The 18,515-nt window shown below is 40.6% G+C and overlaps 1 protein-coding gene across 1 annotated transcript in view; it reads left to right on the top strand.

Annotated features, from left to right (window-relative positions):
- The window catches only part of ATP9A (ATPase phospholipid transporting 9A (putative)), a 59,491-nt gene that overhangs the window by 7,533 nt on the left and 33,443 nt on the right, over positions 1–18,515 (top strand). Inside the window, exons 2-11 of the mRNA XM_051632803.1 lie at positions 1,170–1,314; positions 1,653–1,766; positions 5,100–5,208; positions 11,631–11,689; positions 12,275–12,326; positions 12,882–12,976; positions 14,195–14,275; positions 15,024–15,099; positions 17,642–17,718; positions 18,287–18,447. Coding sequence (XP_051488763.1) covers positions 1,170–1,314; positions 1,653–1,766; positions 5,100–5,208; positions 11,631–11,689; positions 12,275–12,326; positions 12,882–12,976; positions 14,195–14,275; positions 15,024–15,099; positions 17,642–17,718; positions 18,287–18,447 — 969 coding nt within the window. The remainder of the gene's footprint in view (positions 1–1,169; positions 1,315–1,652; positions 1,767–5,099; positions 5,209–11,630; positions 11,690–12,274; positions 12,327–12,881; positions 12,977–14,194; positions 14,276–15,023; positions 15,100–17,641; positions 17,719–18,286; positions 18,448–18,515) is intronic.

Here is an 18,515-nt window from a genome sequence, read left to right as displayed (position 1 = left end):
TGATTCAAGGCAGATCTTAGCAGTGGTTTCTGGGAGGATGCTTGTAAGAGCTCTGAAGCTTTTGCTTATCAATCTGCCTTTCCCAAATGTCAATGAAATTCAATAGGGCTATTTTTAAAAGGGCAGGGGGGCTTGGAGAGAGGTTGGCTTTCCGTAAGAAGCAGTGACAACAGAAAAAAGTGTCTTTAGGGTTTGGGAGGGTACAATGGTGCAATTTTGAACAGAGGCTTTTTCAAGGCACGAGGGATTGCTGATAAATCCTTGCGTCTCCCATGAAGTAACTGACACTGTTGATTCGTTGCCTCAAGCAAGGACCTGTTACATTGAGCAGGGCATGGTTTCATTCACTACAATTTGTGTGAGAGCCAAGTTTTCACTGGCTGGGGCAGCCCAGTTGTAGGCCCCATGAGGCAGCTCGAGTGGGTGTCGGGCGGGATGGGACGCCCTGAGGGCTCTGGCTCCGGCCGTGGAGAGAAGGTAGCAGTTCTCTGGTGTTACCCTTGTTTAATCCGTTATCTGTTAACCCTCCACATTTTTCTAGAGCCTGATCCCTGGGTCTTTTGGTTGAGAAAAGCAGCCTCTAGCCTGAAGTTCGTAGGCCCTGCAGTGGTTTCCAAAACAGGGAATGTGGTTTTGTCGTGTATGACACGCAGCTGTGTGCTGGAGGAAGTTTCAGCTGGGGTAATTTCAAATACAGGCCTCGTGTTCTATCGCTGGGATTTGTTTATTGACTGTGGTGAGTCCAGAGCTCCCCAACGGCAGCAGGGGGAGGTGAGGGCACTGACTGGGTTGGGGCTGCTGAGGTGACCCTTGGTGCCACGTTGTGTTCTGGTGGTTTGTACAGGTGCTCAGAGCCAGTTACCTTACATCTCACAGGTGGATTTTAAATATCTCCCCTGGAGTAAAGGGGAAATCCTTTAATTACTCTATCAATTTTAGTGATGTTGGTGTGGCTTTCCTGAATTCCTGAGTAACCTTTTAGCAAAGGTCAGAAATTATGCCAAAGTAATGGCTTTAATATAAGCCTGAGTTGAAAAAGTGAAAAATCAGCAGTTATTTTGAACAGCTGGATAATGGAATAATGAGAATATTTAATAGAGCAAGAATAAAGTGGGTGAGTCATAGTAATGTGTTAAAAATTAACTCATTAATTAATGTACCTTCTGTAGGTGTTGTGAGTGCTTAACATGCTGTGGGAGGAGAGACCCAAGACCTCGTACTGTTTGGCTTGGCCACCCAGAGAAGAGAGACCAGAGATACCCTCGCAATGTGATCAACAATCAGAAATACAATTTTTTTACATTTCTCCCTGGGGTAAGTGTGAAAAAAGTCGCTTTTCATCATCCCACACCAGTGATTTCCCCAATTTTAGTGGTTTTACAGTAGAGAGGTGCAGAACCTTGAGCTGGAGGAAATAATTATGTTTGGGTTCTGTTTGGTGGGCGTCCTGCAAAGGCTGCCTTAGAACAGCAGCAAACCAGACATGCATCTGCCCTGACTGTCCAGGACTACTTTAAGACAGCCCTAAGGTAGCATGTTGATGCTAGAGAAGCATGCAAAAATGTTTCTCGTGAGTAGTACAGTAAGCATAACTTCTGAACTCCATTAATCTCCTCTGTCCTCTTTTTTTTTTTTTTTTTTTTTTTTTGTAGGTGTTGTTCAACCAGTTCAAATACTTCTTCAACCTTTATTTCTTGCTTCTGGCCTGCTCTCAATTTGTTGTTGAAATGAGACTTGGCGCACTTTACACATACTGGGTTCCTCTGGTAGGTCATTTAAGGTTTATTTATTCAAGAAAGTTTCAGTGTTTGACATAATTTCTTGTCTTGCCTTCTCTGTAGGATTAAAGTCTGTGCCTTAAATAATTTTGTTGGCTTACTTCTTCAGGCCTGCTCTGCACTCCTGGTAGCATAGATGCCTGTTCTGACCTTAAGTTTTATTTTGTAGAGGTGTGATGGGGATGAGAGGAGCAGAGATCTTGCCCCTGGCCCTGGTGACTTTAAGGGCATCAGGGCTTTGTGAATAACATGAAAAAAGAATTGGAGACCAGAGCAATGTATATGTTGTTCACAGCTGCATCTGAACATAGGGTGTGCTCCTGGAGGGTGTGTGGGATGTTGTGCCCTCCTGGGGTGATCCATGCTTGCAGGAGCCCAGACCAGCCTGGCAACTGTAGTGAAGGACCAAAGGGCACCTTTCAAAAGTGACCTTAATGAGCGGCCAGATGCGCAATGATGGCAAATTATTTTCCCCTGCCAAACAGTTTGACCTGTGGCCTTGGAATAGGTCAACAGGCTGCTTCATAGTTTAACCACATTGTAAAAAACAAATGAAAAAACTGAGCACCCCCACTCCACAAACCTCCCACATATAAAAATAGATATATAGGAATGTATTCACATTCACTCAAGGTGCATATACTCCTTTTTTCCTGTAAACTATTTGGCCTTTTGTTTTGAGAGCCATGTGTTTCACCTGTGATCAAAGAAAATCAATAATAATCAGTTTTGAAGCACAAACTCAGGTGCTGTCAAAAGACAGAAAGAGGAATAATTGCATAGACTGGGCTTCTTAAATCTCTAAAATACACTGCACGAGCCAGTTGCAACCACTTACGTACTTAAATACAGGTACCTGTTTTATTTTTTCTTTTATCCCAGTAAAACTATTATTTCTCCTTCTATGTGACTATCTCTGCTGCACTTCAGCTTATAGTATTGTAGAATAATTTTGTTTCAGAGGGACATCTTGTCCAACTGCCTGCTCAAAGCGGGGCTGTCTTTAAACATAAGTTGGTTTAACTCATCTGCCTGAGTTTTTAAAACCTCCAAGGATAGATGTCCTTTTTACTTTAAAAGAAATTACACAAAACTAATTGGAAATTGATTTAAAAAGAACAAGGCTCTTTCTAGGACACTACTTGTATACTGATTGAAGAAATGATGGTGGTAAAAAATTGTGGCTCTTTCGAGGTAGCTGAGGAGGAGAAAAGCAATTTTTTGGTGCCTTTTAGACTGTCGATACAGTGAAACTCTAGTAAAATAGAGCCTTGGGGCATTGCTTATAACATTCTGTTTGTACTGAAGCCTGGATCTAGCTGAATTCTCTCTTGGGTGTATGCTCTATTGCATTTGCTGTATGAATCTAATGCTAGTTTTGTAAGTACCTGTCCTATAAATAAAGTAAACACGCACACAGAAGATCTCTCTTTTCTGACAGTTGTGAATTGTCTGTGCCAGTTGACCAATTAGAACTGGCATAAGAGCAGCCAGAAAGCAGGATAAGAAAGGTCTTTGTTCATTATTGGCTGCTAATATGAGTGTTGGGGATGGAATGACATATGACACAGTGAGTCGGCACATGTGGGAATATTTTGGGGAGATTATGGGAAGGCTCTTCAAATAGCTGAAACATAAGTTGAAAATAACTGATGCTTTTTTATTTTGGAAACAGTTAGGAATTTCTAGCTAAACACACAAATGCAGCTTGTAAATATAAGAGAAATGTTAATTCTTTTCTTGATTTGTTGGTTGTGGGAATGAATGAGAGATCTTCCACAGTGGTACAACGCAAATGGTTGTGGTCCTGAACTCTGAGGTTGTGAAATGCTTCTCTGAAAATATTGCATTAATGGCTTCTTCTTTTCAATTGTAAATACAGAATTGAATACCAGCATTTTAAAAAAATAATTGCCCATCCTTGGGTCTCTTCGTGTGTCTTTCATACTGCAGAAAGATACTACATTGCATTTTCAGACTGGTATTAATTAATCTAGATAATGTGTTTAGGTGCATATGTATGTACTAGGGACTATTTAGTTTTATATAGGATTATGAGAGCTAGAAAGTGAAGTGTACATGAGTATTTTAATAAATAAACTGCCTTCCTTCAGTCTTAGTAGCTTAGGTAATTCTAAATTATTTGTTGTTTTAAAAATACGTGAGAATTTGAGTTGTTATTTTGTAGGGCAGTGTTAGCAATGCTCCACAGCAAGACTTCGCTGAGGTGGTTGTGGAGTTCGGGTTCACGAGCTCTTTGTGCCCAGCTTAACAATTTGTACACACAGTTTCTGGAGGTGTGTGCACAGCTGTTACTTAAAGTTGGAAATTGTAACCCACTGGCAAACTATTCTGTTTGGGTAGGTGGGGATTTATGGACATTTTGTTTGTTTTTCATGTAAACCTCACTTTCTAACATCACACTCCCCCCATCCTTAAAAAAGTTTCTTACTGACAGAGATAATGCATACATGGTTGCAATATTCCAGAATACAGGCTGGAAAAACTTCATTTTTCTACTATAATGGATGAGTGTTTTAACTGTTTAGTGAGTCTGAGCTTAATAGTACCTCATAAAAAATGACTTTGTGGTAATAGCTGCATAAATAATTAGCTTTGCATTAATTTAGTTGTTTTTTTGTATAATGAAGGATGCGATGTGGGCATTTTCCTCATGACGAGGAAAATTAATGACTGCTGATATCCACAGAAAAGTAGGGCTGAAACCCTCATGAGACAAATGTGCAATGATGAGTATTTCACATTAATGTGTTTAGAGTGCTGAGTGTGTAGGTTGTGTGTATACATATACATGAATACATATGCATTGTGTATTTATATATCTGTCTATACAAAAAAGGATGTATATAAAATTTCTGTATAGATTTCTATATCAAGAAATCTCTCAGATGAGGTGAGATAACATTGATGGCTCTGTGGTAGAGTACTGAGATTCGAGAGATCCTGTCTTTGTTGGACTTGCATGTAACCCTTCTCAGTCTTGGTTACTCACCTGTGAAGTGAGATGAAATATGCCATTTCTGGTGTTCAGCTAAATTTTACAAAGGTTTGCTTGGGAGGTGCTGGCAGAGCATTCATGGTAAAGCTGAGAAACAACCATATTTTTTTAAGAAACAAGTCTGTTGTCAGTTTGGAGTTCTGCACAGGAACACACAGTAACACTGATTTAGTGAGAGACGATAGAGTAAGGAAATGCGGATTGTTGGCATTGGTACTGGTAAATATTGCTCTTATTAGAGGCAGATGTGATTTTTCCTGACCTTTTCATCCATTCTGTTTCCCCCCTTCTGTTGCTTTTAGGGATTTGTGCTCGCTGTTACCGTCATCCGGGAGGCCGCGGAGGAGATCAGATGCTACATGCGGGACAAGGAAGTGAACTCGCAGATCTACAGCAAGCTCACAGCCAGAGGTCAGCTCGGCGGCTCCAGCGCCCCCGCTGCCTCCTGCCACGGCTGCACCAGGGCTTGCGACTCAATCAAACGCTGCTGACAGAAGCAGAGTTCAAGGAATGGGGAGGGGGTTATGGGCTCGTGGCTTCGTGGTCTCTTTCTGCTGCTGCCTAGGGCTTGGGGGTCTGGGGGGCTTCTCATGGAGGGCTCCTCACTAGGCAGATGCTGGGCTTTGCTGAATGTATACCAGAGAGATAGACCAGAGTCTATCCAGAGAGATGCAGAGCTAATGGGAGGTGTGTGTTAATTGCTTCAGAAAACTTCAGAGCATTATCTCAGTGACTCAAGGCATGGGAGTGGGCAGCCAGTGCATTTACACACCCCTGCGTGGTGTGCACCAGGCAGGACAGAGCTTCCATGCAGCTGATAGGATATTTTTAACCCTGCTTGCTCCTAACCCTGTGTAGGCCAAAACTTCTTCCCCAATTATTGTCCCTTCTTGGTGGATTCGAGTCACCAAAGAAAGTGAAACTGGATCTGTATCATCCCACATTATGGAGGTGGATGTTTCCAGAAGGGAAATGTTGTTTTCCTTCCTGCAAAACTGTGGGGTGACAGAAGTGCTCTGTAATGTTGCATGGGTGAAGGAAGGGAGAGGCAAATAAGGCAAACAGCATAGTAGGAAGAAAACAAGAATGGAGCTATAGTAGATGTGATACATTGTTTGGAAAGTGGTTTGTTTGTTTTTCTTCCAGTTTTGGTGATGCATGTTTTTTTTGCTTGTTCACCCTGTTGGGGAGAGAGACAGATGTAAAAAGGATTCCTGTAAGCTACTAATTCATATTCTTCTAACAGATGTGTGCTTAAGAAAGGGAGGAGGATCCACATATTGAGCTAATTTGCAAAAGCATTTTACTAGAAGAATTAAACGTAGGTTTGTGAAATTGTCAGAAGATGGTTAAGCAGAGGTAGATTAAAATAATGAGGGTGAAGGTAGGCTGTGTTCTTGTGTCTGGGACTGGGGACCCTTTCATCACGGGTACCACAAATCACTAAGTAAAAGTACTCTGTGCTGAAGAGACTAGTGAGTGCACGTGTTAAATTTAAGGTGACATGCTTGACATGCTGGCATGTTGCCTCACTTACTGGACATGCAGTACTGGTTTTCATAGGGTTTTTTCTGGATTGTACCAGACAGTGACTTGCATCATGCGAGTCCTTTGCCTAGAAGAGACTCTGTGATACGTTACCATGTTTTTTGTGTGCTTCTGCTGGCAGCAACTGATGCAGTTCCTGAATATTGTCAGTATCTTTTGTGTGGGGTTTGGTTTTTTATACATCATCTTTAGCCCTCTTCCTTCAACTGTGAGGAGCTTGGAGACCTCATTTGTAAGTGAGCCCAGGCTGCAGCTCAGCTGTATCTGATCCCTGGCTCTGGCCATTGTTTACAGCTGGGCCATACCTAACAAAGACATTTAAATTCTCATTTGAAAAATTGAATGCTGCCTCACTATGGAGTTACTCCTAATACCATGATAATGACGGTGAGGCTGGGGTTTTGTTTTTTAAAAAGGGAATGGAGTGAATTTAAGCTTCTTTTTTTTCCATTTCCAGTTTCTTTATTATACCACTCAATTAAGATGCAGGAAACTAGGTGTAATGAAAGTATGATACTTTCAACACTTGTACTTTTAAGAATCAAGCTGCTTTTAAAATGTAATTGCTTAAGATAATATATGTATTTCACATGCTCAGAATTATGAGGTGACTCCAGACTAGCGAGTTTGAATTTCTGAATATTAAATCCTCTTTTAATAATGTGTTCTTACTACAACACTTAAAATGCTTGGCAACCAACAAAAGCCTCATCCAACAGGGGTGTACTACATCTATTTAAAGATATAAAAGAGTTGCCCTCTGGATTCTATTCAATGATCTATAAGGGGCTTGACCTCTCCTTTAGTTCTTTTCATATTGCTATTACGTTTCCCATGAATGATTTCCCTCCCCCTCAGTCCTTTAACTTTTCTAATTTTGTGAAAGAAACCAAGGAGGATTGGCAGTTGGGGACTAGCTGAAAATCTTAAGCCACTTTATTTAACACAAATTTGGTTCAGGAACAGGAATGGGACTCTATAGAGTTTAGAGTAGGAAAAACACAGAAAATTATTTGATTGTCTTGTGGTTTGGGGAGAAGAGTAATTTTCTGTCTCACTGAATCTCAGTACTCAAGCTTTTCAGGAGACCCAAACATCTACTTTTCCCCTGATTAAAATCTTGTCACCTCTGTGAATCACCTAGAAGGAAGGAAGTACCTTGTGAGGCCACCATGACTGAGGGGTGGAAGAGTGTTGGGTTTGGTTTATCTTATCTATTAGTACAGTTAGAAAAAGTAGGCAGGCTTCATCAGGCCAGAAGCAGAAAATACCAAAATATGTTTGGAACAGCTGATCTTAACCATTAATTTTCAGTGTAGTGACAAAACTCTGGGTAGGACTAACCTTGGACTCTTTACAGGGCTGGTCCATTTTTTTGGAGGTGGAATAGCACCATTCAGGATATTGGCACAGGCCTGTAACAGAAAAGAAGCAGTGCAACAGGGTACTGCTGCACAACTTCACAGCATAAGCACGTGCTTATGTGCAGTTTTGAATGGGGATAGAAGTAACCGCAGATTCAAGTGCTTTCTCAAATGGGGATCCTCTTGTCCTCTTTGTGTGTGGTTCCTTGAGCCCTGTGCAGAGCCGAGGCTGCAGCACTGCCAGGCACAGCTTCTGCTGCCAGCTGGGTCCCCTCCAGCTCCAGCACCCCCACCAGCCTGGTCCCCCACCCCTGGGGAGTATTTTGGATTTGCAGCTTTGCTCCTGTATGTGAAACTTCTTTCACGCACTTTCCTGTTAAGCTTTTTAAGATTCACTAAGCTGCTTGCTTTGTAGAGAAAAAGGGAGAATCCTCTTTGGATCATGTTTTATTTTGAATATGGTTGCTGAATTGCAGGGACTAATCTTTTTGGAGGGCAGTGTGAGGCAGAGTAGACGGTAGTGTATTTTCTGTGTTCCTATACATAACAGCAAAAAAACCTCCACCCTGAACCTCTTTTTCTCCTCCTACTGATAAGATCCATTTGTGTTCTAAAATGATGAAACCAGCAGACTTCTGGAGAGCACTTTTAAATTTTAATAGAAAGCTCTCCATTTAAAGGACAGCTGTTTGGTTTGTAATAAAAAATAATCAAATTTCAATCCCCTATTCATAAACCTACAAGCCTCCTTGTGTTCAGGAGTCTGTGTGCTGACTTTCTGCTTGATAGAAAGCTAGAACTGCCCTTGCAAATTCTTGGTTTGTTTTTCTTCTCTCGCACCCCCCCCTCCCCGGGCAACACTGCATAATAGAGAGAAACTCCACAGAAAGAAATGGGAAAAGACCTCCTACTGAGGAGTGCTACTTAAGATACAGATCATTGGCATTTACCAGCCATATAAAAACAATATTTTCCCAAACCCTCTGAGTCTTGCTCCACAGTTTATACAGCATAAAGTTGCAGAAGCCAAAATTTTGGTGCAGCACAACCAAACAACTTTTTTCTTTTTTAATGCACTTGACTTATTTTAGTAAATCTCTGGCTTAATCTTTAATTCCAAATAAAGTATTTTATCAGTGCCTTAATGAAGCTCTGCAGATCTATTGTGAAATCTTGGATGCAAGTTCTCGCACAGAATAAGGAACCTCTTTCAGCTAATATATTTAATACTTTAAATAGTCTACTTTCTGGTGCATCCATCACACTGCAGATTTGGTGATAATTCCAAAGGCCGTAGCTGAAGTCAGAACAAACTGTTTGCATTTTATTGAGTTTAATTTTTTTATCTTAAGAAAAAAATTAGAAATCAGGATACAGCAAAGAATGAAACAAATATCAGTAAAATTTTAATAATTGATTAAAAAAAGATATCAAGGCTAGTTGCTTTTAAAAGTCGTGTTAATCACTGACTTGTGATAAAGTTAAGAAAATATAAACTGGAAGCACGGTAAATTCTAAATAAACATGTATTTAGAGGAAGCAATTCTACATGCATTTGTAAAAGCAGTAATTTATTATTACAAAAATACTTTAATAGTTGAGCAATAGTGGTAAATGAAGCAGTTGTGTTCTTAGCTGGTTGCTTAAGCATGTGTGAGAAAACATCTAATGTTTAGAAGGTAGTTTCCCCACAGAATGAAAAAGGAATTACAGAATTCCCAAGATCAAAATAAAACTAATTCAAGTAAGTTGCTTTATGGGAGTCCTGAGTCAAAGGAAACATCTGGTCCTCTGCCTTCGTAGCAGGACATATGGTACATGCTGCAGAGATATCATCCATGAGAGGCCAGGAGTATGGCTGGAAAAGCAGAATTAGCTTTGCTACCTGAAAAGGGCATAGCATTTAAACAGGAGTTTTAAAAATGTGTATTGGTTAGAAAGGTCCTTTCTTCCCTTAAAACAGCTGGGGTTGGGAGGATTACTGAGCAAGAAAAAATTGCTCTAGCTGCTTTGATTTTTGTCATAATGAAAAACTTTTAAAGCAGATGATACTGTTTTCAGAATAATGGTCTAAAAAGCCTTTTATATGCATAATGGTAGGAAAGCATCACGTTGTAGCTTTGTCCAGTCATTATTTTTTCTTTCCAGTGTGAATTTGCATCGTCAAGAAAAGCACTGCAAAAATAAGTTTCCAGTCTTGAGTCCTGCAGGTAGTGCACCAAAGAAGTCCTTGTGATCTTGAAGAGAAATACCTAAAATACAGTTAAACACATCCACCTCTCCTTCCAAGAGCTTTTTTGCACAGTGGTTTAGGAATTGCTATGCGGGTGTGGGGAGAGCACACAGGGGTGGGTTGTTTTTTTTTTTTCCTCCTTTACACAGGAGAATATTCAAAAGCACTTTTTGTTGTTTGGTGAATAACCGTATTAAAAGGGGAGGAAGAGATGTTATCTGTCAGACCCTTTTAGTGTCATAGTACCTAACTTTGTATAGCCCCTACAGAAGACTGCCAGGGATGCTTTTTTGGATCCTCTTGGAGTGCGGCTTTTCTTTTCAAGCCTCTGCGTAATGGACTCTTAATCCCCTGTATGCTTCCTGCCCCGGCAGAGATGTCTTTAGCCCAACATTTGTTTTGTTTACCCTTTTTTTTTTTTTTTTAAACTAAAAGTCTTGCAAGGCAATACCCAGAATCTGCGAAAGACCTGAGATATTTGTGAAATGGGCCATGACTGCTTATAATTTGTAGGAATAATTACAGCATGTAAGGAAGTCTGCATTTATTAGCAGCAGTGATGAAGCATGTTGTTAAGCACACAGTGTGTCACCAAAGCAGCAGGCTGCCGGGAGCCCAGAATGGCTTTCATTGTTAATTTGGAGCAGAAACAGTGAAGCATATCCTGAGAAGGATGCTAATGAAGGGACTGCCAGTAGTAAAATCCTAGTGACCTTTGTGCTTTGTGCTAATTTCTATTCCCCCTCCCTTCCCCCTTCTCTTTTCCCCCTGAGCTCCTATCTGGCCAGTTAGCCCATGAATTTTGAGGTACAGTAGGAGTGTTGTCCATGCCAGGGTGAGCTCCACGTGCCTCCCCCACTTCCACTCAAATCACAGCAGATTAAAGAGGCTTTTGTTGAAATATAACAGGCAGACACATAGAGGCAGGGTTCAAATTAACTGATTATAAATCACTAGTTAGTCTGAGAAGCCAAATCTACAGCTGGCTAATGATTTGAAATTACTAGCCAATTGTTAAATTAATCCCCTGTTTTAAAGCAACTGGGAAATGTTTGACAGCTGCAAAGAAATAAATATTTACGTGTTTTCTGTAGGACCTGTACTCTGTAGGGCTTGTTCAGGCTTTGTCTGCCAAGAGGCAAAGGAGAGGTGACACAGGAGCTGTGACACAGGAGGAAATTAGTTTGGTTTTTAGGATGGGTCCATTTTACTTACGGCTTCCAGCTCTTGGCTTGAGAGTTGAGCTTTAGGTTTTCAAGTACCTTGGCAGGAGGAGTCAGGAGGTGATGGTTCCCTATTGCAGTTTTTCTGTTCTTGCTCTGTTGCCTGCCTGTCACCAAAAGTATTTTTAAATTCCTGGGTTAGCCAGGTTGAAGAAGTTTAAGTGCTTGTTTCACAGTTGTCACTAGAGAGTGAGCAGAGGGTTTCTGCATCCAGGACTGAGGTCTGGAGCTGTGAGAAAAGAGGCTTTTACCCCTTTTTGCAGATTGAAGCTTATTGCTTTACCCAGAGGGAGCAGTAGGTTTTTTAAGTCTCCACTGGGCAGCATTGCCTTATTGTTGTGATAGAAATGTCACCCATTTTATCCAGAATAGTGAACTGGAAAGAAGGGGGGTGAGGAGCACTGCACAGCACCCACAAACCCTACCCTGCTGCTGCCCTAATGCAATGATTACTTTCCTTTACAGGGACTGTGAAGGTGAAGAGCTCTAATATACAAGTGGGCGACCTCATCATTGTTGAAAAGGTTAGCCTTTATGTGGATCTTTTCTTTGTATTTTTTGCAAGACCATAGAAAATGAGATAATTTGAAGTCACATTTGTTTTATGATAGGCTCAGAATATCAAGTGATGAACACTACTTATAATATTAAATCACTTTGGGGGGGGTTCTCTCCCCTCCCCTCTTTTCACACACACTGTGCAAGCAGCTGTGTCCTCTAAAACTATTAGTCTAAAAATATTCCGTATAAAAGGAAAAAGGTAGTGGTAGACTCCAGGTACATGCTTTCTTCTAGCATGGGACTTCTTCAAAGGAAATCAGCATTAGTTTAAAATTTCTTGATACTTCTAGAATTACTCAGTAGCTCTTTTGTAAACCTAGCTGCTGGTGGGTCTGGTCAGTGGGAGCTGGCACCAGTTATTATTCTGCACTTGGAATTCTGCAGGGAAGCAAGTTTAGGATTCAAAGCAAACTGAATACCAAGCTTCAGTTTGACAAAGAAGTGCTCTTTCTCCCCCATAGCCCCTTGGCCTGTCACGGTGGGGCTGTGGAGGGCTGCACACGCGTGCAGGGCTGTATGCACAATAATGGCCTTTCTTCTCCTCACAGAACCAGCGGGTCCCTGCTGACATGATCTTCCTGAGGACATCGGAGAAGAATGGTAAACATCTGGAACCAATTGTCAAAATAGCCATTAACCTTTCACTGGTTGTTTAGAGAAAATTATCTTTTGGAAATGTGAAAGAAATAGATAACAGTAAAATTTTAGAGAGGCAGAGAACTCAAATGCTTTTATGGGCCACCACTCTTCAGGATGTAATACTCTGTTTTTGTTTGCTAATCAAAGAATGTAGGTAGTTGAATCCGGGGTAAATTAATCAGATGACACAATAGTTTGCATTATATATGTAAATAGTTTTACTTGCCATTCAGGTTTGTTTTGTTAAGTGTGGGATAAGGACATGTTTGATCAGAAGCATTAAAAAACATAAAGACAATGAGAACACTTAAAATGTCTCAAAAACACAGTGAAGACTCTGTATTCTGGACTAGTGGAAGGAAATGAATGTGTGATGCGAGAATATAATTCTTACGTTATTAACAAATGTTACTTGAAATCAGATGCTGTTTCCAAAGATAGAATGGTGCTAGATGAGCTATAGGTGTGCCTAAGACAGATTTGGAAAGATCACTGACTGGTGCTGAATATCCACAGGATCTTGTTTCCTTCGCACGGACCAGCTGGATGGTGAGACAGACTGGAAATTGCGGCTGCCTGTTACCTGTACTCAGAGACTGCCAACTGCCTCTGTAAGCTGCCTTCATTCAAATATTCTACTTGGTAAACACGTGTTATCTGCTCTACCTGAAAAATGTTCAGCTGCTTCACCTGATAGGCTATTCTGAGAAAGAGGTTAATGCAGCATTGTTCTGCACAGGGCTCAGTGGAAGCTACAGGTTAGCTTTGGCAGCAAAGAATGTAAGGGTGTAGGCCAGCTCTTCTCGAGCTCCAGGCAGGCTTTCAGGTAAGGTGAAGCTTTGCTGTCACTGCAAGGCTATGCAGGTAGGTGCTGGGGTTGGCAGCTAGAGAATGACCCTGCAGCAGGAGGTGGCTAGTGGTAGGATGTTCCTATTTTCTTTTTCCTCTCGTGAGACCATTGCAGTAACCAACTTATTGCAGAACACGTCTTGTTGCAGGATAGGTACCCTTGTTGGTGGTACTTCTCAAATGCTCCCTTTTATTCCTTGCATTGCAGTATGTTCAGAGGCTAAATTAATGCATTTTCATGAAATGGCTCCAGAGGCAGTTAAGTTTTCATTCCTTGTCTTTATGAAAGGAGGAATGTCACCATGGAAGCTCCACTGTATGATGTAAAGCAAGTACAGAACCTCCATCAAACATGCTGTTTCCCAAAATCTCTAAAGGAGTTAATGTGGTTTAAGAAAAAAAAAAAAGAAAGAAGGGGGAAATGGAGAATCTAAGTACCTGTTTTATTAATATTTTATCTGTAAAGTGCAAAAAGTTTGTTTATACAAAGGCTTTGAAGCAAGGTACTCTCCATGAAGAGGATAGCTCATGCATGTGTAGGAGTCAGCAGTGAAAACACTGTGCAGAATTGGTGTGTCTTCTCACCACAGGCCTTTTCGTAGTGACACTGGCATCTTTAACTAAATATTGAGGAACAGTGAGTTCTTGGTTGCATCGGCAGACTAGTCCAAACCTTCTTTGCTACAAAGTAATAAGTGTCTTGGGCTGCTTTTGTTGTTCAGGCTGAAATTTCTTTTATGGGGCACCAACGTCTTAAGTAACTCCCAGGAGTGTCTCGGGTATCGGTTCAAGAAGTACTCTTCAGTGAAGCTGATACAACAGTTGTATTTTCTCTTAGACAGTTTGGCTCCACTAAATAATATAATTTAGTAATTATCTTAACTTGATAAGTAACTTTCACTCAAAGCATCTTTATAGAAACATGTCTACACTATTAATGGAATTATCTGACTGTGTGCTAAAACATTTCTCTCTTCCAGGACCTGCTGCAAAGCCGATCCTATGTATATGCTGAAGAACCTAATATTGATATTCATAATTTCGTGGGGACCTTTACAAGGGTGAGTCTTGGCGAGATGTGCTTGAAATCATATATGTAGTGTTTGATATGCAAATGTGCTGAATGCTACCAGAATGCCTGAGTTTTTCAGGAGAAATAATGAAGTCTCTCCTGTCATTCCTTGTCTCTCTCTTTTTTTTTTTTTTTTTTTTTTTTTTCCCCCTTTCCTTCCCCTTCATAAAACCCATGAACTAAATCTGAAACAAAAATTATTGAAGCTTTGACTTGGAGACCATGTCATAGGCTGTTTGGGATTAGAGACCTCACTCTTTTGGTGCCTGAGAGGCATCATGCTGTCTTGTAACTGTTCTCTGGTGTGTATCAGACTACTTTCCAGGCATCACTGAGCAGTCCAAACAGGTTCTCAGTGAGATGTTACAGTAGCAGGAAAAAGGCTATTAATCGACATAAGCCAAGTGAGCGAACATTTTCCTGTAGTCCCTGGAGAGCTGCTGACAAATCCCTTTCTCGTTTATGATTCCCAACGGCCTTCAGCAGGCAGAGGTATCTTAATAGATTCACACCACCACCTCCCCCGAATCCCTTCTGCTTCTCTGAAAACAAAATTCTTACGTTCTTAGTCCAACCAGAGCTTGATCTGGGTTTATGAAAATCCTTCATCTTATCAAGAAGCCCACACCAACACTCCCAGCACCCCTTTCCAAACACCTCTGTGTAACTCTGTCAGCCACTGGCCTTCTACACCACTGACAGGTTTGTTTGCATGTATGTTTTTTATTCTGTGGTAGGAGGACAGTGACCCTCCGGTGAATGAAAGTTTAAGCATAGAAAACACTCTGTGGGCCAGCACAGTGATTGCATCAGGTAAGATGGAAGCATGTGTACATTTTTTTTTTAAGGGAATATGTTAACAATTTTTAAAGGTCTTTTTGTAATAGACTAATAATCTCTGTCAGTTGGAGAAATTAGCAGTTGAAATGAGGTTTCCCACTTGTCCTAACACCTCTGTGGAGCTGAGCTGACATCTAATTGCCTCTTGGACATTCCTAGATGAGAAAGAATTGGAGTGGCCTTTGGGCATTTCTTTAGCATCCAGGACCAGAATAGTGCTTAATTGCCCTCCACGTTGACATCCTAATCTGTAACAGAAATGGTGTCAAATAGATTCTGGTAACAGAAGCTAAGATGAAAGATTTCCAGGTAAGTGCTTCCATTCAGTTAATCTTACATACTTTAAAAAACAACAACAACAAAAAAATTTGACAGATTTTTGTTTATATATATATGATAAGCTCCCAAAGCCTCAGATTAATCAATGGCATCTTGTAGAGGCTTGTCAAAGTAATTGTGGTTCTGTCCTGTACAGCTACTCTCCCCACAGCACCCTTTCCTGGGGGGCTCTCTTACCTTTCTATCCAGGCTTTAATTTTTACCATCTCTTGAACTGCTGCAGATCCCACACTGCTGTGGCTGAGCATAACACAGGGGGCCTAACAGTAAAGAATCCTACTGAAGTCAGAGGGAAATGCTCTCCTACCCTCAGCACACTCACAGCCAATGCCTGCTGAGGGTACAAGCTCTTCCTTTGCTGTACCCTCAGCTCTGTGTAGTACACACCTGGGTGCAGCATTTTTCCCCAATGGAGGGCACAGTGTACACTGCTCTGCCTGGTTGATACTTCAGTGCTGCTTAGAAGCCCCAGGTGGTCTTGGTGCCTGTATCAAGGCATGCAACGACCTCCTCCCTGCCCAGATGAACTTAGTGTTTGAATCCAATCCTCCCTTCTGAATATGAACAAAGTTATTTGTAAATAGCCATCTTTGGGTTCAGTTAATAGGAGTAATATTTGCCAATATTTTCATAATTTCAAATGGTTTATGCAGTTGAGTCTGTTTTGAATGGCCATAAAACAACTAGAAGCACTTTTTATGCATACCAGGGTGCCTTCAAGCTGTTTCCTAGTCCTGACAGGTTTTTCCTTTCATTTTAACTGACTTGATCAATATAATACTCTTTTTTTTTTTCTCCTGTGGCAATCATAAATAGCATGTTGTAGGTTATTCCTGTTAGGAAAAAATGGGGATGTTACTTTTTCAGTAGGTGAAAGCTGTCAAATTGTGGTGATGCCATCTCACTGGGGCAGCTTGTAAGACGAGGCAGAGATCTGTGGCTTTCTCCATCTGCTGTAGCAGGAATGGGTCTGACTCTGCTTGCAGTAGATTTGGAGTAGCTGTGCCATCTGCTGACTTGAATTGTGATGATCTTGCCACCACCTGCCATCTGGCTCCTGTGGTTTGTTGTTGGTTTTTGGAGTTTTTTTAAGGAATGTTTCCCAGCATGTTTTTAGAAACCACCTCTTTTGAATCAGTCTTATTTAAAAATAATTCACTTGCAGCTTTTAAATAATTTGATCATTAATGGGAGCAGGGGAATAGCAGAGTATAAAATAGCAATGTATTTGCAGCAGTGCTTCTTTTTTCAGTGTTGATTTGCTTCATTTTTTTCAGACGTTAAAAAATTAGACTTTGGCAATAGCAACTTTTAAACTCTTTATGGTAGATAGCTTTTTCTTTATGGCTTTTTGCAATGTCTTTAAGATAAATCCGTAGAAAAACAGTAATTTACGGTGCTAAACTGTATGTTTCTGCAAGTAAAGGGAGAACTTTGTTGCTCTCAGCTCTTTAGCAACTGTGGGACATGGCATTAAAATACACTGATAGGCTTCCAGCAGCTCCATCTGTTACAGTAAGGTAGGGTTGGTATTGTTTGCTTTTTGGTGGGAACAGCAATTAGGCAAATACAAGTAAATTGTAGATGTTTAAAATAAGGGAATTCTGTCTTTTAAAGTTGTTGGAATTATTTGGTTTACTCTGATTGTGGCAACCTTCACCAATGCAGAGCCATAGCACAGAGCCCTGGTTTAATTTTGACACATAATGAAGGACTGTTATCTGGTGTAAGGCAAACTTACCCAAACCTAAGTCAGATTCAAGGTGATAGGAGGAAAACCAAGAAATCCTCTATCCTTAGCAACTTTTATTATTGTGAGGAGAGACAAATGACATCAAAAGGAGGTCAGGGAAAGTTGAGAGAGCAAAGCAGTTGCCTTCTCTTCCCATGCACATTAGTTGATGCAATCTGTCTTGCTGCCTCAAGTCCAAGCATATGGGCAGTGTGGTTGAAGACCTGCAGACTTTTTGTAGGATGTCTTCTGTTCAAAGTCTCTGTTTTCATAGGTTTTATATTTCAGGTACTGGCATTTGTAAATTCTGGTTGCTATTGCTTCTGAAATTAACCTGCTGAAAATCCTTTCCAACTGGCAAGTCTGTGGATCCAATAAGTATTTTTATAGAGAAAACAAATGGAGGTTGTTTTTCTTTGGCTAATGCTGCTCTGTTTTGTTTAGGTACTGTTGTAGGTGTTGTCCTCTACACTGGAAGGGAATTGCGCAGTGTGATGAATACTTCAAACCCAAGAAGTAAGGTATGGTAAGGAAACAGTCTTATAAATAAAAAGAGGCAGAAATGTATAATGTTTAAAAGAAAATCATTCCAAATCCTATATGTACATGCTATAGAGACAACCTCATAGGAATAATGCCTCATCTTCCAGCCTATGACTTAAGATAGCTACTATAGCAAAACCTGTTTCTCCTTATTATTTTAATCCTATTGTACATGTGTCTTCTCACTTTTTTAAGATGGGTAAAACCATTGTTTTATATGGTTTTAATGGGAGAGTGCCAGTTAGAATAGGAAAGCTTATTTTGCTGCATTATTTTACAATAGCAAAGCTAAGACAAGGTGTAGGGATGTTCATATGGTCTGCAAACTTGTGGCAGCATGAGTCCTCTCACACCTCTTCATGTATTGCTTAACTTCCAAAGGATGAAAGTGTTGTTTAATAAGCAGGCAACAATATTGCTTATAAATTGCTTTACATAAAGAAAAGATGTTCAATAGTGGAGAAAGTCTCTTTGGAAGTTATGAATGTTACATTGAGCTAACATCGTCTCTTGTGTGTTTGAAATGTCTTTATTTAATATCTTTAGATTGGTCTATTTGATTTGGAAGTGAACTGTCTTACCAAGATCCTGTTTGGGGCTCTTGTGGTAGTCTCACTTGTCATGGTGGCCCTTCAGCACTTTGCTGGCCGTTGGTACCTTCAGATCATAAGATTTCTTCTTCTGTTCTCAAACATCATTCCCATTAGGTAAGGCAATTACTAATTCTTCCCAGCAAAATACTGTTTCCTTTGCATCCTCCTTCGTGTTTCTAGTA

The sequence above is a fragment of the Apus apus genome, chromosome 15 (assembly GCF_020740795.1).
Source record: "Apus apus isolate bApuApu2 chromosome 15, bApuApu2.pri.cur, whole genome shotgun sequence".
Lineage (NCBI taxonomy): Eukaryota > Metazoa > Chordata > Aves > Apodiformes > Apodidae > Apus > Apus apus.
The sequence above is the reverse complement of the archived record's forward strand: the minus strand, read 5'-3'. Positions and strand labels throughout refer to the sequence as shown.